This window comes from Canis lupus, chromosome 25 (genome assembly GCF_048164855.1).
Source record: "Canis lupus baileyi chromosome 25, mCanLup2.hap1, whole genome shotgun sequence".
Classification (NCBI taxonomy): domain Eukaryota; kingdom Metazoa; phylum Chordata; class Mammalia; order Carnivora; family Canidae; genus Canis; species Canis lupus.
In genome coordinates, this window is record NC_132862.1 from 25834095 (window position 1) to 25856014 (window position 21920).

Sequence of the window (21920 nt, forward strand, 5' to 3'; positions counted from 1 at the left end):
TTAAGATTTGTTTATTTGAGACAGTACACAGAGGGAAAGGGAGAGGGAAAGGGAGAAGGAAAAGCAGAATCAGAGACAGGGGGGCTCAATGTGAGGCTTGATCTCAGGATCCTGGGATCATAACCTGAGCCAAAGGCCAGATACCTAACCAATAAGCCACCCAGGCACCCCCAGGCATAGCTATCTTTTCAAGATAGTGGTTTTGTTTCTTTGGATAAATACCCAGGAGTGGAATTGTTGGGTCATATGGTAGTTTTATTTTTTAATTTTTGAGGAACCTCTATATTGTTTGTTTGTTTGTTTTTTCTTTTTTTAAAGATTTTTAATTTATTTTAGAGCATGCGCTAGCCAGAGTGGAGGGAGGGGCACAGAGAGAAGGAGAGATGCAGACTCCGCGCTGAGCTCAGAGCCTGTATGGGGCTCCATCTCATGACTCTGAGATCATGATCTGAGCAGAAATCAAGAGTTGGATACTTAACCGACTAAGCGACCTAGGTGCCCCACACTATTGTTTTTCATAGTGGCTACACAAATTTACATTGCTACCAGTAGTTCACCTGGGTTCTTTTTTTCTCCCATACTTGTTATTTCTTGTATTTTTGAGGATAGCTATCCTAACAATGTGTGAGGTGATGTTTCACTGTGGTTTTGATTTGCATTTTACTCATGATAAGTGATGTGGGAAACCTTTTCAGGTACCTGTTGGCTATTTGTATGTCTTGTCTAGAAAAATGTCTGTCCAGATCCTCTGCCTAGTTTTCAATCAGATTTTTTTGTTTTGTTTTGTTTTGTTTTTACTATTGAGTCGAATGAGTTCTTTGTATAGTTTTTATGTTAACCTTGTATCAGATAGTCGCAAATATTTTCTCGTAGTCCATAGGTTGCCTTTTCATTATATTGATGGTTTCCTTTGCTGTACAGAAGCATTTTATAGTTTTATGCAGTACCACTTACACAGTTTTGCTTTTGTTGCCTTTTCTTTTGATGTCAAATCCGGTAAATTATTGCAAAGATCAGTGTTGGAAGCTTATCCCCTATGTTTTCTTCAGGTAGTGTTATGGTTCCAGGCATTATGTTCAAGATTTTAATCCATTTTGAGTTGATTTGTATATGGTATAAGGTTCTAGTTTCATTCTTTTGCATGTGTCTGTCTAGTTTTCCATTTATTGAAGAGACTGTCGATTCTCCATTGTATATTCTTGATGCCTTTGTCATAAATTAATTGACCATATATGTGTGGATTTATTTCTGGATTCTATATTTTGTTCTACTGATCCATGTTTCCATTTTTATACTAACACTATACCGTTTTGATTACTCTAGCTTTGTGATATGGTTTGAAATGAAGTTTGATGCCTCCATCTTTTTTCTTATTTCTCAGTATTGCTTTGGCTATTGGGGGCCTTTTGTTGTTCCGTACAAATTTTAGGATGTTTTTTTCTAGTTCTGTGAAAATGCCTTTGGACTCCTGATAGGGATTGCTTTGAATCTGTAGATTGCTCTGGGTATATGGACATTTTAATAGTGCTAAGTCTTCCATTTCATAGACACAGAATATCTTTCCATTAATCTGTGTTATCTTCAGTTTCTTTTATCAGGGTCTTATAGTTTTCAAGTGCATATTTTACTTCCTTGGTTAAATTTATCGCTTGGCATTTTATTCTTCTTGATGTAATTGTGAACAGAATCGTTTTCGTAATTTCTCTAATAGTTCGGTATTAGTATATAGAAACACAACTGATTTTTGTATATAGATTTTGTGTTCTGTAACTTTTGTGAATTTTAGTTCTAATCGGTTTTTGGTGGAATCAAGATTTTTCTGTGTATAATTTCATGTCATCTGTAAATAGTGACAGTTTTACTTATTTTCTTTCAAGTTGGATGCCTTTTATTTCTTTTTCTTGCCTAATTAACCTGGCTAGGACTTCTACTAGTATGTTAAATAACAGTAGTGAGAGTGGGCATCCTTGTCTTGTTCCTGAACAGGAAGAAAAGTTTGGAAGTAATAAGCTTGAGAAGAAGGTCTTTGTGGAGCTGAAATTCCATCCTCTGAGGAGGCACAGCCCCATGCTGCTGATGTCTCCTAGTGAAGGCCAAGGTGGGTGGACCTGTGACGAAGTGGGTTCTCCAAAGTTTGGAAAAACTGCCATCTGTATTCATCTGCTCCTATGAAGACACAGTGCTTGTATAGGGATGAAGAAGCCTTCTGGGGTGACTTCTTGAGAATACAAGCAAGTCCGCAGGAAGCAGAAAGGAAGGATTGAGACACTTCTTTCTCCCCCAGCCTCGTACTCTGTCCTTATAGGGCCAGCTCACAAAACAGAAATGGAGTGTACGGATTCCCCGCTCCAGCACCACAGAGCGGGGTAGAGAAGGATGGAGTTCTCTCAGCTAATAACTGTAATGTAATAATGGCACATCATCCTTGGTTTATCTTACCTCTGCAGATCCAGGCCATCGCCAAGTCCTGTCAGCTCTACTGCTAAACTGAATCTCAAGTTTGTCTACTTCCCTTTGTCTGTATTGCTCTTAGGTCCAGCTAGGCTCCTTTCCATTGGCCCACTACAGTGGCTCCCCAACTAGCCTGATTCCAGACTTACTCTTCTACAGTTTATTCCTCACACAGCAACCAAAGTGATCCTTTCTACATACAAATCAAACCCTGGGACTTCCCTTCCTAAACTATCCACCAGATCCTCTTTGTACTTAGAATAAATTCCATATTCTTAACTGGGGTCCATAAGACGGTACATACGATCTCTCTTCTGTTTGTCTCTACCTGATTTCCTATTCTTCTTCCTCCCTCTTTACATTCCTACTACACTAGGCTTACCACTATGAGCCCTTCTCACCCTCTGATAATAACGTACTTATTGATTTACTCTTTGTTTTGTCTGGTTTCTTTGCTTGAATTGTACTTCCATTTGCATAACATCCTTGTTTTGTTCACCACATAGTCTTCAGTGCCTGGAGAAATGCTTGGCAGGAATGGATGAATCTTGGATCCCTCTCTCCCCTCCCCTCCCCTCGATACTCCCTACTCTCCCTCCCCCAGAGGCCAAATCCCAGTAGTCACCAGGACTTATAGGGCTCTTGTTCTTGGGTTTCTCCTCAGTGTTTTCTTTCTGTTCTGTCCTCATTGTCATGCCTTGTTTCCTGTTCTTACTGGGTTTCCAGTTGGCTGCTGCCATCTTTGAACTGATTTCCCTTTCTTTAGTCTTTCCCCTCTTCCAGCCCATACCTTGCGCTGCCACCAAAAGATGAGTCTATCTATATCCCTTGTGTGCTATAAAAATAACATGATGACTCATTTCCTATAGGACAAAGGCTTAGCTCCTTCAACCAACTGACAGTTGTTCCCAGTCTTACTTAAGCCTGCCTTTCAGTGCTCTGCTGTCTTTCTGTGGTGCTATCATTCGAGGTGCAGGTGGGGAAGCAGAGCTACTGTGAACACCAGGTCATCAGGGATTTCTGTTAGGAAGCAAGCCCTGTACAGTGGTACGAGGAGCTGGGGAAGTGAAGGATGGACGATCAGAGAAAGTCCCTGATTTCCTGAAGCACTGGTGTGGGATGACCAACTGGAGCTTGTAGTGGTGTCTAAGGAGCCTGTCTGGTGCCAGAGGGAGCCACACAGGGGAAGCTCTTGAGAGGGCTCTGGTAAGCTCTCTCCTCCTAGTAGCTGTCAGCACCGTAGGTCTGCTAAGCATCTGGTGGGGCCTGTTGGTGGGCAAGGCCTACAGCTGGGAGGAAGAGCTGAAGGGAAAGTGGAAAAAAACTAGGACAAGCTAGAACTGCCTGGGCACCTGTGCATCTGTCCCTCATCCTATCTGCCTGGAAAGATCCCCAGAGAGTAATGGCGGCTACTTCACTTCTACCTGCCACACCTTGCACATGGTCTTCTTTTGGGCCATGTGCACTTGGAGCCATACAGGGAACGTGGTTCGCCCACTTACTGGAGTTGACAGTAGGTGCACCAGCTTGACCCCCTGTGAGTTAGCCGGACAGGACTGCCTGCTGTTATCTGACTGCCAGGTAATTTCATGCCAGTGTATTTGCAGCATATGTATGTGCTGTGTTTGTGCCTGGTGTTCTCTTCTACCCTGCCTAGTGAGCTTCTGCTTGTCCTTCAAGACCCAACTCAGACGTTACCTCCTTGAAACCTTCATGACTTCCTCAATGCCACCTTCTCTGTTTTCCTGGTAGTTCTCTAGCTTTGCATTTAGCAGTTTCGACCACAGTCCCTTTCCATGTTCTCCAAGAACTTCAGGTACGTCAGGACAACTCATCTAGTGATTGAAATGTTTATGACAAATATGAGCCCAGAATGGTTTCCCGGAAATAAGTTGTATATAGACCAGTGCCTCAGCAAAAGTTTTCTGGTCTGAATTTGCCACACTTGGAGGATAGTGATGGTAGAAGGGGTTTGGCTGATGGCCTCTCTTCTCTCTTGTCAGTTGTAAGGTTCACATGCTATGGCCACTTCCACTCTTGAATCCCCCAGTCAGAGGGTGCAGACCAGTGCACAGCTTACTGGAAATGTTTTGGTGTTTCCTCTCTCCAACAGGGAGTTCAGTTCACCTGCGGGCAAGAGCAGTGCTTCTGAAGAACCAGTTAAAAGTAGCCTAACACCTGCCTACTCAAAAAGGCCAGGCACCAACTGCAGATTAGCAGTTGCAAGCTAGGGAAATAAAATCCAGCAACCATTGTTTAACTGTAATGGTAAGATGTCATTTTCTCCTTAAGGATAGAAAGTGGGCCAACTTGATGTTTTTTCTTTTCCAGATTACAAGGCACTTGGTATCTTGAAGCGGCAGTTCCCTAACACAGCCCTAATGGGGCTGACTGCAACCGCAACAAGCCATGTACTGAAGGATGCCCAGAAGATACTGTGTGTGGGAAAGTGTTTTACTTTCACGGCTTCTTTTAATCGGCCAAATCTTTATTATGAGGTATGTAACTTTTTTTTTTTTTTTTTAATTTTTTATTTATTTATGATAGTCACACACAGAGAGAGAGAGAGAGGCAGAGACACAGGCAGAGGGAGGAGCAGGCTCCATGCACCGGGAGCCTGATGTGGGATTCAATCCCGGGTCTCCAGGATCGCGCCCTGGGCCAAAGACAGGCGCTAAACCGCTGCGCCACCCAGGGATCCCCCTGTAACTTTTATGTCAATTTATCACTTTCATGAAGGATTACAGCAGAGGTTTCCTCTTCATTATGTTTATTTACGTAACAGTTAACTCTATTTAAAAGTTTTTAAAATCAGGAGGTAATTATAAGCAGATCCTTGAGTAATGCTTTCTTCATGTGTCTCTGTTGCTGCATAATCCTCTGCTGGATTAAATAAAAGACATTGACTTGTGAAATTGATGCACATTCTTGTACAGGAATGGAGGGGAAGCATAGATTGATACCAAGGACCCTAAAGACATCTCCACTGAAGTTAATCATAAAATATTAATAAGCCATTAAAGATTTGCTAATTTAGATTATATAGGTTAACAGCTTTTTTTTTTTCTTTCGAAACTTTTAAAAGAATAGACTTAATATTTTTTGGAGTTTTCACTGAAGTTATTTATGCCATGGTTTATGTTTTTATAAAAGTAGCATCAGGGATCCCTGGGTGGCGCAGCGGTTTGGCGCCTGCCTTTGGGCCAGGGCGCGATCCTGGAGACCCGGGATCGAATCCCACATCAGGCTCCCGGTGCATGGAGCCTGCTTCTCCCTCTGCCTATGTCTCTGCCTCTCTCTCTCTCTCTGTGACTATCATAAATAAATAAAAATTAAAAAAAAAAAAAAAAAAAAAAAGATCAAAAAAAAAAAAAAAAAAAAAAAAAAAAAAAAAAAAAAAAAAATAAATAAAAAATTAAAAAAAAAAAAAAAAGTAGCATCAGAAACAGGGACGCCTGGGTGGCTCAGTTAGTTAAGCATGCAACTCTTGATCTCAGTTTAGGTCTTAACTTCAGGTTATGAGATCAAGCCCTATATTGGGCTTCCATACTGGGCATGGAGCCTACATAAAAAAAAAATAAACACCAGAAAATAAAAAAGGTCTCCATCTTTACAGGTTATTTGCTGCTTCTGTGCCTCCTCATTCCTAGTAAATTCAAAACCAAGGATCAAGAAGAGTCTGGGTGGTGGCAGGGTCAGGGGAGGTGAATATGAGTAAGAGATAAGCATTGTACCCATAAAAGCACAGCACCCTGAAAGTTGTTAAGCAAATGGCTATGTGGATGAGGCTCATTAATTTACTTTGTACTAAGTTAGCTTTTTCTTAGATTCGGCAGAAGCCCTCCAACACGGAAGATGTTATCGAGGATATTGTAAAGCTCATTAATGGGAGATACAAAGGGCAATCAGGTAATGCAAAAACAAACCAACTTTGAAGACAGAACTTTAAAAAAGTAATTAATATTACATTGATCTAGTGAATGATGAGCTGCCAGAAATATTAATGCATGTTAGAAGATACTTGAAAATGTTATGAAAGAATTAGTTTACTTGGTGATCTTAGAAATTGGATGTGTCGTTTGCTCATGGGACAGATTATAAGAGTCCAGCACCTAATTGCTTTAAATAGTGGACCTAACACATAATGCTAAGTATCAACAGCACATATTTAGTAAGTATCCACTGTGTATAAGATAGAAGGTTAAGCAGTGATTTTCTGAAGAGATGTAATACATAGTCCTTTATAGAAAAGGATACAGCAAGGAATAAATAGTATATATTGAATGAGTTAACTGTAGGTGGAGAGTATTTGTATCCATGCTCCAGAATTTATGCATAGACAGGAGTTACTGAAGCACAGAGTTTGTGTAAAAGCATTTCAAAGCTGTTCTACAGATTTTCAGAAGATATTAATGGTGCCCTGGGTGAAAGGAGCTCCAGGGTCAAATTTGAGAAAGGCTGCAGCTGTTTTTCCCTTCTTGAGCTTCACAGGGTATATCAGTTGGCACATGAGAAGTTCTGGCCAGCCCTGCAAATAGAGAAACTTGTTTAACTTTGTTCAGTGCAAAAAACAAACAAACAAACAAACAAAAAACAACTTTGTTCAGTGCGATGGTCCCCAAAGTCACTTGCACATGAAACCTTTTACATCATATTTGAGAGGAAAGAGAGGTGTAATGGGAACCAAAATTGGTGGCCCAGGGCTTATTTGTCCTTTAGAGCAAGCTGCTGATCAAATCTTGAATTATACCAGAAAGTCACATGTGTTCAGGACCTTGGAATTCTTTTCTAAATCTTTTTTCCTGTGCATTATATTAATCAGCATGTTGAATGTATGTTAAAAATTATATATATCTAACAACTGAACATATTTTACTACAGGAATCATATATTGCTTTTCTCAGAAAGACTCCGAGCAAGTTACAGTTAGTTTACAGAAACTGGGAATTCAGGCAGGTGCATACCATGCCAATATGGAACCAGAAGATAAGACCAGGGTTCATCGAAGATGGTCAGCCAATGAAATTCAGGTTAAGTATATATCTTCAGTAGAAGCCTAATTAACATTTAAAAATATTTTTAACTTGATTTAACTAACAAAAAATGTTAAAACAAATTTTAGGTAGTAGTGGCCACGGTTGCATTTGGTATGGGAATTGACAAACCAGATGTGAGGTTTATTATCCATCATTCAATGAGTAAATCTATTGAAAATTATTACCAAGAGAGTGGACGTGCAGGTATGTACAACTACTATCCAGAAGTAACTTTTAACAAAGCTTTTCCAGAAAACATACTATATATGCTGCTTAATAATTCTGTATTTTTAATCTTCTTTATTAGCTAGTATATTAGACAATGAAATAATTTTTGCAGGTTTTAAAATTTTTATTTTTTTTGCAGTTTTATACTTATTTATACTTATGTTCTTAAGTGCCTATCTTACTTGTATGGGAGTGTTGGAAATTGTTCCTATGTTTGCTAAGATAATTTGATGTCCATCTTTGCCTTCTGGATTTTTAATTAGTGGTTTCAAATTTAGAACTTCAGTAACTGGATTATATAGCACATATTTTTTAACTTAAAAGCTGATCATAAATCTCTTTAGTCATTTTTTTTCTGAGAATTTGAGGGCAGCTGATACAAATTAACTTTCATATCTCTGAAATTTTTAGATTTGATATATGTAAACAAGCATTGTCAGCTGATTTTACATTTTTTTGCATATTTTCAAATTTTCAAGTAATTTTGCAATCTCAAGATTTCTCACACTACAGGTCGAGATGACATGAAAGCGGACTGTATTTTGTATTATGGCTTTGGAGATATATTCAGAATAAGTTCAATGGTGGTGATGGAAAACGTGGGACAACAGAAGCTTTATGAGATGGTGTCATATTGTCAAAACATAAGCAAGTAAGCCACATACTTTTTTATAACTTGTCATTTAAACATAAGCATGATATGAAATTACTTTGAGTACTTGCTCAGTAAGTAAATCTACTGGCAGAGTATCAAGTATAAACTTGTAAAAGCAAATGTCAGTACCTGAACCTTCAGGATCTGCCTTAATTCAAGAAGAGATTCTCTCTCTCTCTCTCTCTCTCTCTCTCTCCCCCTCTCCCTGATAATCCTCCAAAACTGTTTTTTAATGGAGTTTTTTTTTTTTTTTAAGATTTTATTTATTTATTCATGAGAGACAGAGAGAGAAAGAGAGGCAGAGACACAGGCAGAGGGAGAAGCAGGCTCCATGCAGGGAGCCCGACGTGGGACTCAATCCCGGGTCTCCAGGATCAGGCCCTGGGCTGAAGGCAGCGCTAAACCGCTGAGCCACCTGGGCTGCCCTGGAGTTTTTTTTTTTTTTTTTTTTTTTTTAAGTTAAGCATATGGAAATACTGATTTTATTTGAAGAATAATTGACATACAATATCCGTATTAGTTTCACATGTACAACATAGAGAGTCAGTATTCATATACATTACAAAATGGTCACAATAAGTCTAATGACCCTCTGTCACCCTACAGAGTTGTTACAATATGATGGACTGTATTCCCTCTGCTGTATAATACATCCCTTGGTCATCATTATTTTATAACTGGAAGATTATATATGATTATATCTCTTAATCCCCTCCACCATATTGAAAGTTTTGATATAAATTGACAGTGAGTCCAAGCCTTTTCTTCTGGAACCAGCATATAGCTATAAGCTTTACTCATTTTGAAAGAGTATAAATGGTAGGCATTTTGAGAGCTGAGCTCAGTAACATGTACCATTTCACCAGCTGATGGGTTGATGAAATAGTTGAGAGCAGGGTTAAGTTTCTCCTTAAAAAATAAATTTAAATCTGTATTTAGGGTGGTTTTAGTTAGACCATATAGTTCCCTGATGGCTTTTTAATATTAGTCATCCTTATACTCTTACTGCCCATCCTAAAAAGGACTAAAAAATTCTGAACTGATAAACAGTTATTGGACAGTGACAGAAAATGTAATTTCTTCCCTATAGGTGGTACAACAATCTAGGTAAAGGAATAAGAAAATGACAATTTTCTTAGATATCCAGTAGACTCCCAAGCAGCATATTTTGGGGTTTAGAGTCAAATACAAGAAACTGCTAAAATGCAAGAAACTGCTTTGGTATCAGGAAGATTCTCTTAATATTTGCACAATATTGCATCTCAAAGGGAATCTTGGCTTCTAAAAGAAGTGTTTTTTCAAGTACATAAGGAAAAAATTATATGTGGTAGGTGAAGGATAGTCCCCCAGAGACTAGGGATAGAACCCTGGGTTGTTTGGGTCGGCCCAGTATAGTCACAAGGGTCCTTATGTGTGGAAGGAAGCAGGAAAGGTCAGAATAATACTCGTTGGCTTTGAAGAGGGAGCAAAGGGGGTATGAACCAAGGAATTCAGGCAGGCTCTAGAAATTGGAAAAAGCAAGGAAACAGATTCTCCCCTAGGGCCTCCAGAAGAAATCCATCCCTGCTGACACCTTGTTTCTAAGCCAGGGAGACCCATGTCAGACTTCTAACCTATAGAAATGTAAAATAATAAATTCCTGTTGTTTTAAGCCACTAAGCTTGTGGTAATGTTATGACAGCAGTAGGAAACTAATATAATCTGTAACTGTGTTTTGAAATGGGGATTCTTAACACTTATTAGGTCATTTAATAATTTGTATCTTTAAATGTGTTTACAGGTGTCGCCGTGTATTGATAGCTCAACATTTTGATGAAGTGTGGAATGCAGAAGCATGCAACAGAATGTGTGATAATTGTTGTAAAGACATTTGTGAGTTCACTGTTTGTCTAACTGAAGTAGAATTGACACATAATGTTGCATTAGTTTTAGGTGTACAATATAGTGATTCTGTAAGTCTGTACACTCTGCTGTGCCCACTACAAGTGTAGCTGCCACCTGCCACTATGCAAATGATGTTACAGTGCCATTGACCATGTACTCCCTGTGCTGTGCCTTTCATCCCATGACTCTAAGCCTCTATCTCCCACTCTCCTTCCCCCTTTTTGTGCATCCCTTCACCTCCCTCCCCTCTGGCAAACAATCAGTTTCCTGTATTTATGGGTCAGTTTCTGCTTTCTTTATTTTTTTAGTTTCTACATGGAAGTGAAATCCTATGGTATTTGTCTTTGTCTGACTTATTTCACTTGGAATAATGCCCTCTGTGTCCATTCATATTGTTGCAAATGACAAAATCTCGTTCTTTTTGATGGCTGAGTAATACTGCATTGTGTATATCAATGGCATACAGTGAATACTTGTGATGTTGCCATGTCTTGGCTATAAACGTAGTGGTACATATATCTTTTCAAATTAGTGTTTTTGTTTTTTGGGGTACTTGGTAGTGGAATTACTGGATCATGTGGTAGTTCTCTGTGGTAGTTCTGTTTTTAATTTTTTGAGGAACTTCCCTAGTATTTTCTACAGTGGCTATATCGGTTTGTATTGCTACCAACAGTGCACAGGTGTTCCATTTTCTCCACATCCTTACCGACACTTGTTGTTTCTTGTGTTTTTGATTCTAGCCATTTTGACAGATGCAAAGTGATTTCTCACTGTGGTTTTGATTTGCATTTCCCTAATGATTAGTGATGGTGAGCGTCTTTTCATGTGTCTCTTGACTATTTGTAGGTCTTATTTAGGAAAATATCTATTCAGGTCTTCTGGTCATTTTTAACAGGACTGTTTTTTTTGGTGTTGAGTTGCAGAAGTTCTTCATATATCATGGATACTAACCCTTTATCAGATATGTCATTTGCAAATATCTTCTCCCATTTGGTAAATTGTCTTTTCTTCACTGTGCAAAAGCTTTTTAGTTTACTGTGGTCCCAGTAATTTATTTTTGCTTTTGTTTCCTTTGCATGAGACATATTCAGAAAAATGTTGCTATGACCAATGTCAAAAAAATTGCTGCCTATGTTCTCTTCTGGCATTTTATGCTTATAGGTCTTACATTTAGGTCTTTAATCCATTTTGAGTTTATTTTGTTATATGGGATCAAAGTGGTCTGGGTTTCCCAACACCATTTATTGAAGAGAGTGTCTTTTTCTCTGTATTCTTGCATCCTTTGTCATAGATTAATTGACCATATATATAAATGTGGGCTTATTTCTGGGCTATTCTTTTCCATTGATCTGTATCTATTTTTGTAGAAGTACCATATTGTTTTGATTATGGCAGGTTTATAGTATAGTATATTTTGAAATCTGTGATTTGAAATCTACCTTTGTTCTTTCTCAAGATTTCTTTGGATATTTGAGGTCTTTTGTGGTCCCATACAAGTTTTAGGATTATTCTAGTTCTGTGAGAAAAAGTGTTGGTATTTTGATAGACATTACACTGAATCTGTAGACTGCTTCGTGCAGTAGGCATTTTACAGTATTTTTCCAACTCATGAGCATTGACGGTCTTTCCATTTGCTTGTGTAATCTTGGATTTCTTTCAACAGTGTTTTATAGTTTTCAGAGTACAGCTTCTTTTGTCTTCTCGGATAAGTTTCTTCCTGGATATTTTATTATGTTTAGTGCAAATGTACATGAAATTGTGTTTTTAATTTATCTTTCTGCTACTCATTATTAGTGTATAGAAATGTAACTGATTTCTGTGTATTAATTTTATATCTTGCAACTTTACTGAATTCATTTATTCTACTAGTTTTTTATAGTGGAGTCTTTAAGGTTTTCTATGTATAGTATCATGTCTCCTACAAATAGTGATATTTTAACTTTTTCCTTACAAGATGGGTATATTTTTCTTGTGGTTAGGACTTCCAGTACCATATTGAATAGAGGTGGACAGGCTTGTCTTGCTCGTGGACCTTAGAGTAAAAGCTCTTGGTTTCTCATCATGGAGTATGTTAGCTCTAGATTCTTCATGTATAGGCTTTATTATGTTGAAGTATGTTCCCTCTAAACCTACTTTATGGAGTTTTTATCATGTACAGATGTTGAATTTCGACAAATGCTTGTTTTGCATCTATTCAGATAATACATGTTTTTTATACCTCTTGTAAGTGAGTATCACATTAATTGCTTTGCAAATATTGAACCATCTATATATGCTGGGAATAAATACCAGTTCATCCTGGTGAATGATCCTTTTAATGTGTTGTTAAATGTGGTTTGCTAATATTTTGTTGAATTTTGCATCTATGTGGATAAGTGATACTGGCCTGTAGCTTTCTTTGTGTGTTGTCTTCAGTTTGGTATCAGGGTAATTCTGGCTGCATGGAATGTATTTGGAAGCTTTCCTTCTTTTTTTGATATAATTTGAGGAGAAAGTATTGTTGTTTTTTTTTTTTAAGATTTTATTTATTTATTCATGAGAGAGACACACACACACACACAGAGATAGGCAGAGACACAGGCAGAGGGAGAAGCAGGCTCCAAGCAGGGAGCCTGACATGGGACTCGATCCCAGGTCTCCAGGATCACACCCTGGGCTGAAGGCAGCACTAAACCGCTAAGCCACCTGGGCTGCCCTATAGCTGTGTTCTTATTGCCATTTTGTTGATTGTTTTCTGGTTGTTTTTGTAGTTCTCTTTTCCTTTCTTGCTCTCTTGCTTTGTGATTGATGACTTTATGTGGTGTTATGTTTGCTTTTCTGTTGTTACTTTTTTCCCCCACATTTTTAAAGTTTGGCTTTTTATTAAAAAAAATTTTTCTTTAAGTGATCTCTTTGCCCAATGTGGGCAAAGATCTCACAATCCTGAGATCAAGAGTTGCATGGCTTTTATTTTCTGTGGCCCAGGGTAGATGAATCTCCATTGACAAACCAACCAAGAGCCCCTATTTTTAAAAATTTCTTATCTTTGCCTTTATTTGACTCATCACAACGTTATATTGGTTTCAGATGTACAACATATTGATTTAGCAACTGTAAGTTATGGTGTACCCATCACAAGTGTCAGTACCATTTGTCACCATGCAACACTCCTACAGTACCATTGACTATATCTATATACTGTACTTTTTCCCTTTATTTGACTTATTATAGGTTTTGGGTTTGTGGTTACCATGAGGTTCATATATAACATTCTGAGTATAAAGCAGTGTATATATTAGGTGATGGTCATTTAAGTTTGAACACATTCTAAAAGAACTTCTTTTTCACTCCCCCCCCCACCATGGTTTATGTGTATGTTGCCATATTTTACCTCTTTTTATTGATAATTTCCTTATATCTAATTATGGCTTTTTTCTTTTCCACTTAAACAAGTCCCTTTAGCATTTCTTGTAAGGCCAGCTTAGTGGTGATGAACTCCTTTACCTTTTGTTTGGGAACTCTGTCTCATTCTTCAATTCTAAATGATAATCTTTTGGTATTCTTGATTTTAGGTTTTTTTCCTTTCAGCACCATGAATGTACCATGCCACTCACTTCTGGCCTAAGTGTCTGCTGAAAAATCAGCTGATGGCCTTACATAGTTTCTCTTGTATGTAACTTTTTGTTTCTCTCTTGTTTTTACAATTATCTCTTTAGCCTTTTAAATTTTAATTTTGTGTTGTGTGGACCTTCTTGAGTTCATCTTGTTACAGGTCTCTGTGTGCTTCATGAACCTGAATGTCTATTTCCTTTCCTAGGTTAGGGAAGTTTTCAGCTATTTCTTCAACTTTTCTGCCCCTTTCTCTCTTGTCTTTCTGGGACCCCTATAATATGAATGCTCACTTGATGTTATCTAACATACCCTTCAATTTGTCCTCATTTTCTAAAATTATTTTGCTGTTCAGCTGGAATACTGCACATCATCCCAACTTCTGGATCACTGATCTGTTCTTCTCCATCCATTAATTGTTGATTCCCTCTAATGTATTTTGCATTTCATTTGTTGTATTCTTTAACTCTGGTTCTTTGTATTTCCCAATTCTTTGTTGAAGTTCTCAGAGTTTTTTCATTCAGTCCAGCAAGCATTCTTAAGATCATTAAACTCTTCACAGCTATATGAAGTTCTTTTTCTGAGGTTTTGTCTTGTTTTTTTTTTATTTGGAACATATTCCCTAGTCTCCCCATTTTCCTTGACTTTGTTTCCATGAATTAGAAAGAACTGCTATTTATCCCAAACTTGAAGGAATGGTCTTGGTGTGTAGTTGTCCCCTGTGTATGTAGACAATATATGCCTGGTGACTTTTGTTGGCTATCTGGAGCTGCGACTGGCATAGGCTGGGAGTTACTGGGGACCCTGCAATGGGGTCGTCTTGGTGGGATGACTGGAGTTTAAGTAGTTGTGGACTGAGGATTTCTGAGGCTCTTTGCAGAGGGCACCCTGGCAGGATGGCTAAAACCAAATTTATGTAAGCTGGGGTGTTCTGGAATGCATGGAAGGTGCCCTGGTGGGGGCAGCCATAGCTGAGGCGGCTTGCTGGCTGGGAAGGTCCCTGGGTGCTTTGTGCAGGGTGCAATCAGGAAAGCCAGTTACAGCTGATATGGGTGTGGGCTGGGATTGCCCCAGGGCTCTCTGCACAGATGGTGCCCTGAAAGGACAGCTGACATGGGTATAAGCCAGGGTTTCCTGGTAGGGCAGCAGGAGCTGAGAAAAGGCATCAGCTGGGGGTGCCCTAGAAAGCGATCTGAAGCCAAAGCAGTGCAGGTTTGTGGAACTCTCAGTGTTCTGAGAGGCTTTGTGCCTGCCTCAGTGTGGTGAGAGAGCTGATGCTGCAGTGAGCACTGACCAGGGGCTGTCCTCATGTGCCCCACGGTGGGGCTGCCTTGGTGGGACAGTGGGGGCTGGTGTGGTCTGGGGGCCTATAGGGCTTACTGTGTTGGTAGGCTGGTTAGGGTGCCTGGACCAGCTCCCCTCTATGCTGTCAAGGTGGTGGGGGAACATAAACTGTGGCACTCACCGGACCCTCGGACCCAAAGCTAGTTGCAGCAGCTCCCCTGCCAGTTAGCAGGGTTCAAGAGCTATTTACTTTATATTCTGGTTGTTCTTTTAAACCATGGCTTTGATTTTCTGTGGCCCAGGGTAGATGAATCTGCTCTGGGTACCTCATTACTATCCTCCCCCCTGCAGTTTGCAGCATCAGAGGTAGGGGCACCCTTTGTTACCACGGCTCAGTCTCTCCTGCTGTTTTCTGTGTGTCTATCTTGTTGTACAGAAGCTGTTCAGCCAGCCCTCAGTTCCTCTTCAGGAGGGACCACCTGTAAATAGGTGTAGATTTGGTGTGCCCACAGACGGGAGGTCAGGATCTTCCTGTGTCACCATCTTGGACTGGAACACTCCCTAGTTCATTGTTTTTAAATCTTTATAGGCTAATATATACACTAGGACTACATGGGGGCAATATTAGATCCCAAAGTGGATTAAGTAAGATGTGTATAGCATTTTCTAGATTTAAAAGTTAACAACGCAAGGATTTAAAACAAAGGTAAAAAAAGAAAAAGTGCTATGTGGATGCATATATCCTATGTTGCTATATTATAGGCATGTTAAATTTTTAAGAAGTGAAGGAAAGTTTAAATTCTTCTGAATAGTAATGCTATTATAAAGAAAAGGCTGGGAAGAGAAATTTAATGCAAAGGAGACTATAGTCAATCATTTTTGATCTAGATAATAGCTAACCACTCAGATACTAACTTAGCAGTATTATGGTGTATTTTAACTTTTTTCATCCTGTGTTGTGTCTGAAGAGCTGGACTAACCAGTTCTCTCTCACAGAGTTCTGATGTCTTGGTGGGTGAAGGTCACTATACTTTTAACTTTGCAGCTAGAGAAACTTTTATATAGAAGTTTATTATACTCTGTTATACTGACCACATTAGCAAGAGTCTGATATATAAATCAGGGTTCTGGAATCAATAATTAGGAGTATCACACCAAGACATAAATCACAGTACCAAGGAAGCCACAGTTTTCGGAATATTGCTCAATGAGCACAAATCAGGGAAATATGAATAGACCGATTCTCTTATAAGTCCCTCTCAGACATGTGGCAGACACTGGTTTCTAGAGCATACCCAAAAGCCTTCTGGTAACCAGCTTATTTTCTTTACTGTAAATTTAATAGTGTCTTACAAAGACTCTAACTTATTTTGGTGATAGACTTGAGGAATAGCCTAGTTCTAATGCAGAACCAACAGTTTGGGGGCTGAAGTTGAGGACTCATTTTAAACTACTACTATTAGTCCGTCCTTGTTGCAATTTCTAAATCCCAGTTGCCTGTCTCATTATAGCATGTGAAAGAAAGAATGTCACAGCACACTGCAGAGATCTAGTCAAGATCCTGAAGCAGGCAGAGGACCTGAATGAAAAGCTCACTCCACTGAAACTGATTGATTCTTGGATGGGAAAGGGTGCAGCAAAATTGAGAGTGGCAGGTGTTGCTCCTCCCAAACTTCCTCGTGAAGATCTAGAGAAAATTATTGCACACCTTCTTCTACAGCAGTATCTTAAGTATCTATAAATCTATTTCTTTTGGTGTTGTCTTGATGACTGTTTCTCATAACTGCAATGGAACAAGTGGTTTTCCAGTTCCATGTAAAACTCTTAAATGCCATATACAGTTTGCCTGATAAACTCTGATCACTGTATGTCAAAAAAATGCAATCTCTAGATGCTGTTGCTTTGTGCAAGTTTCATTTCATATCACTGTATTAAAATTACTGCATTTATGGTTTTTTAAAATGAATTTTGTTTTTTTTTTTAAATAGTTTCTGAAAACCTTTCTGATTATTGGCCTTTATTTTCCAGAGAAGACTACAGTTTCACAGCTTATGCTACCATTTCATATTTGAAAATAGGACCTAAAGCTAATCTTCTAAACAATGAGGCACATGTTATTACCATGCAAATGAAGAAGCCCACGCAGAGCTGTTTCAGGGTAACTGACTATTAATTTTTATACACTGAAAAAACTCATTAAAGCTTATAGGATGCTGGAACTAGTAATGTCCTAGGTCCAGTGGAACATAAGAGATAAGCAGTTTTCTTCTTAAAATCTGGGCATGGAAGAGAAAAAGCATACTTTTGCTTTCCGTAGAGATATTAACTAATAATTTAAACTAGTGTACCTTTTAACACAGACTAGAGTTTCAACCTTTTAGAATGTGAAAAATCAGTGTTAGTATTGTCTAATTTGTGATGCACTCTGCTCTCACAACATTGACTGTGATCAACACTGGTTGAGATGTCAGCCTGTGTGCAGCAGAGGTCAAGAAAATGACTTGGGCAGCCCTGGTGGCTCAGCAGTTTGGCACCACCTTCAGCCAGGGGCGTGATCCTGGAGACCCGGGATCGGGTCCCACGTGGGGCTCCCTGCGTGGAGCCTGCTTCTCCCTCTGCCTGTGTCTCTACCTTTCTGTGTCTCTCATGAATGAATGAATGGAATCTTTAAAAAAAAAAAAAAAAAAAAAAAAAGAACAGTGACTCCCACACACTAAATACTCTTAAGGCTGCGAAAGCATGCCGCCCATGTACCATTGTGTCTCTGGGACACAATGTCTCTGTTCTCTGTCCCCTCTGGGACAGGGCTCGTATCTGAGGAGATACCTGAATATAAAAAAAAAAACCATACCACTGGACACTTAACTAATGGGCTGATATAGAAGGAACAATGGGATTATTAATCAAAAGAGAAAATGGAACAGCTGAGTTTTGACCAGAGTGTTTGTTTTTATTTGTAGATTGAATCATCTCAAACTTGTCATTCTGAAGGAGCTGATAAAAAGAGGGAAGAAAAAAATTCAGGTAACTTCCGGAAGTCTGCAAATACGGTTCAGCAACCTAAGAATACAGGGACTAAGAAAAGAAAAATTGATGATGCATGAGATGAATGTTTCTAAATTTTCCAAGAAAAGTTTATGTATACACCATTATTTTGTAGTTAAAAGATTAAGATAATTTTATTGATATTTTATACATATGGGACTTAGCTCTGAAGTACTGAAGACTTGAAAATTTAAGATCATGAACTCTATAAATTTACAGTAGGAAACAAGGAAAAAATTAATGTAAAATATTTAAGAAAGAATTAATGTAACCACCTCAAGCTCTTTAAAATTAGGTATGTCAAGGGATATTTTCTTTTGATAGTGTTATTTTACGGAATATTTTACACAGGCTTATCACAGAAAGGAAATGATTTCAGCTCATAACAGCTGTAGAATCCAAATGTAAAAAGAATTAAGGTATCAATACAAAGGATATTAGCAAGCAAGCTATTAACCCTCGTTGACATCTCATAATCAAAGAATGATCCTGGCATATCAGACCCAAGTTGTTGTTAAGGAGATAACAACCTAGCTAAATCTGCTCCAAAGCTAAATCAGGAGTAACATTTACATATGTCGTCAGTTTTGTGTTGGAAAAATGTATTTGTAAATTATTTGATCTTTGCATTTAAAAAAATATTTTAATACACTCTTCTGAAATCATTATCACTTCTGTATTCTTACTTAATTAAATCAGTGCATTTGCCTTATTGTGACTTTGTTATTTGAAACTTCATTTTGATTAAAAAAGGCATTTCAAGAACTATATAATCGTCTAAATCGGTATTTGGATCTAGCAGATCTTCTCCATATGATGAAAGACTCTAAAATTAAGTTTTCAAATGTTTCTTCTAAATCAGTTTCACCAATTAAAATTGCCCATTCTGCATGATGACTTTGACATATTTTTGTCCTTCAGTACATCTCAGCATTAGTCCAGGTTCTGAACCTAAGCCCTGTGTGTTATATTTTCCCTGCAATACAAGCTATATACAGAGATGATAAAGTTCTTCTAGTGAGTACTAAAAAGGAAACATGATAAGCAGTTAACACTGTTATTCTAGAATGGCCAGCACAAAAATATATTCATAAAATTTTACAGCTAAGTGTCACTGGAGAGGGTCACAAATAAAACATTTGAATGACTGCATTTATTGTATAGATGACACCACCACACAATCTATATGATCATTAAAAATACCTAGTGAATTAAATATGTAGGATCTGGACTACATTAGCCTAGAGTCAATGACTTAAAGATTTAATAAGGAATAGAATTAGATCTTTCATGAGCAAATTAATTTTCTTAAATCTTGTGTATGTTCTTCCTCATGAGTAAATGATGAAGAAAAAACTTGACTCGGAGTAAAGAGGAGTAAATAATACATATGGCAAAGTACCTGGTTCATTCTTGAGTATGATAGCTATTCCCCTCACAAAGCAAGATTTAATCTCAAATAAATGTAGAAATGTGCCAAGAAGGATTTTTTTTTTTTTTAAGTTTTTTTTTTTTTTTTTAATTTTATTTATTTATGATAGTCACAGAGAGAGAGAGAGAGAGAGGCAGAGACATAGGCAGAGGGAGAAGCAGGCTCCATGCACCGGGAGCCCGACGTGGGATTCGATCCCGGGTCTCCAGGATCGCGCCCTGGGCCAAAGGCAGGCGCCAAACCGCTGCGCCACCCAGGGATCCCCCAAGAAGGATTTTCAACAAATCTGAAAGAGATTCTTTTTCCCTTTACTATACAACAGTATAGCAGGACGGTAGTTAATGATTAGGAATTAAGACTAGCAATAATTGATTTGCAAGAACTGAGAAAACGTGATTTTTTTTCTAAAATGATGAAAACCATGTAAATTCTTATTCAATGAGAAACATCAGATAATTAGTTATAAGAGTAACAAGCAGAAAAGGTCACTAATTTGCTTATCTAGCTTACCTTATAGTTAAATTTTGTTACCTAAGTAAAAAGTTCAAAGCTGACGTCCATGTCAATAGATTCTTCTAAACTAGCTGCAGCCGTGCGCTTCGCTGCATATCATCCCATCTGTCTAGCCTGGGTCCACAGCCTCATCTGAAAGAAAAGCATGTTACAAGGTATTTTTTTCATTGTCCTTACTTAAAAAATGCTAGCACCTTAACCTTCCAAAATTCCTTAAAGGGGTTCAATACTGACAGTCCTTTAGATTGGCTAGATCTAGTGAGCTTGATGACTAGTTGGATTGTCTTTGCCATAGAAACAATCATCAGTCTACACTAACCAGACTGATTTTGGTATCTGATAATTCTTTTTTTTTTTTTTTAATTTTTTAAATTTTTATTTATGATAGTCACACAGAGAGAGAGAGAGAGGCAGAGACACAGGCAGTGGGAGAAGCAGGCTCCATGCACCGGGAGCCCGGCGTGGGATTCGATCCCAGGTCTCCAGGATCGCGCCCTGGGCCAAAGGCAGGCACCAAACCGCTGCGCCACCCAGGGATCCCAGTATCTGATAATTCTATCCAAATTACTGCCTTTAAAATTAAAGGATGATACCAGCTCTATGTTTCAATACACTCTCCATTAAAAATAATTAAAACATTTCAGATTACACTAAGGTAAGCATACTATTAATTAACGAGTCTCCTCTTTCAAAGTTCATCATCAGCATGAAGTAGAGATGACAAATTATCACTGAAAAATTCATTCCTTTTCCTAATCCTTATTTTTTTGTGCTAGTTAGGGCCTCCCATGCAGTTAAACCTCAGTGGTCAGGTAGATCGATATGATATGTGATCTCCGGCTTCAGGATATCATACCTGATTTCAGCAACCAATGCTGGGAATTCATTTTAAATTCTTTCCTTACAACATTAGTAATTTCTCTCCTCTACTGTATTTTTACTGTATTTCTACAAAGATCTGAGAACAGAACACTTGCCTTGGGGGTCCAGAGATTTAAATACCAACTCTTGTACATATTTCTATTTAATTAACTGACCCTTGAATCCTTCACTTAAAAACATAAAGGTATATCACCTATTCCATGGCTATTGAGAGAATTAAATAAGCTAACCTACACTAAACAATTAGTTTTCCTTATATCCCTGTAACTAATGTCCTTTTATGTACAAAAATACCACGACAATCATGGATGTGATTTTTAGGCATTTCTGGTAGAAGTGATTTTTTTTTTTTTTAAAGAGAGAGAAAGCATGCAAGCAAAGAGGGGCAGAGGGAGAGAATCCTAAGCAGGTTCAATACCCAGCACAGAGCCCATCATGGAGCTCGATCCCATGACCCTAAAATCATGACCTTGAGATGAAATCAAGTGTGTGATGCTTAACCTACTGAGCCACCCAGGTGCCCTGATAATTTTTTTTTTTTTTAATTCAGTCTCCTGTGTAAACAAGATAGGTTTGATGAAGTGAAAGGGAGTGTGTATGGTAAGGGAGCAGAGCAAACTGAGCACAATGCTTGAGAATGGCTAGTGGAGGCAGCCTGCAATATCACACTGCTGGACTGTTACTTAATGTATACCAGCCTCAGAGTCCTTCCAGTTTGGGTCTTGGATCACATAAAACTAATTATTGTACTTATTTATTGTTTCAAGGTCTATTAGATTCACTCAAACAAAAGGCACCTGTTTATTTTTGGATATTGCTTATAGCAGACTATTACACCAATTAAAAATAAAATTTTCCTACAAAGTTTAAAATATTAAAAATCCTACAAAATCTAGTTCCTAATAGACAGTTGATGACAGAT

At 38.3% G+C, this 21920-nt stretch overlaps 1 protein-coding gene and 1 long non-coding RNA gene across 22 annotated transcripts in view; one reads left to right on the plus strand and one right to left on the minus strand.

Moving 5' to 3' along the window:
* Window positions 1-18883, plus strand: part of RECQL (RecQ like helicase) — a 46216-nt gene extending 27333 nt beyond the window's left edge. For 9 of the 10 annotated variants that reach the window (XM_072798716.1, XM_072798717.1, XM_072798721.1 and 6 more), the window contains 9 exons: window positions 4783-4949; window positions 6279-6360; window positions 7333-7481; window positions 7574-7691; window positions 8229-8367; window positions 10151-10242; window positions 16638-16857; window positions 17155-17284; window positions 18087-18883. In XM_072798716.1, the coding sequence (XP_072654817.1) occupies window positions 4783-4949; window positions 6279-6360; window positions 7333-7481; window positions 7574-7691; window positions 8229-8367; window positions 10151-10242; window positions 16638-16857; window positions 17155-17284; window positions 18087-18230 (1241 nt within the window). In that variant the 3' untranslated portion in view covers window positions 18231-18883. Of the gene's footprint in view, window positions 1-1986; window positions 2099-4782; window positions 4950-6278; window positions 6361-7332; window positions 7482-7573; window positions 7692-8228; window positions 8368-10150; window positions 10243-16637; window positions 16858-17154; window positions 17285-18086 lie in introns of all 10 variants that reach the window. The other variant, XM_072798725.1, reaches the window with a different exon arrangement.
* LOC140617379 (uncharacterized) overlaps window positions 5917-21920 on the minus strand; it is a 34010-nt gene continuing 18006 nt past the window's right edge. For 11 of the 12 annotated variants that reach the window (XR_012017627.1, XR_012017626.1, XR_012017622.1 and 8 more), the window contains one exon: window positions 18055-20248. This is a non-coding gene — a long non-coding RNA (uncharacterized lncRNA). Of the gene's footprint in view, window positions 6980-18054; window positions 20249-21920 lie in introns of those variants that run through there. The other variant, XR_012017618.1, reaches the window with a different exon arrangement.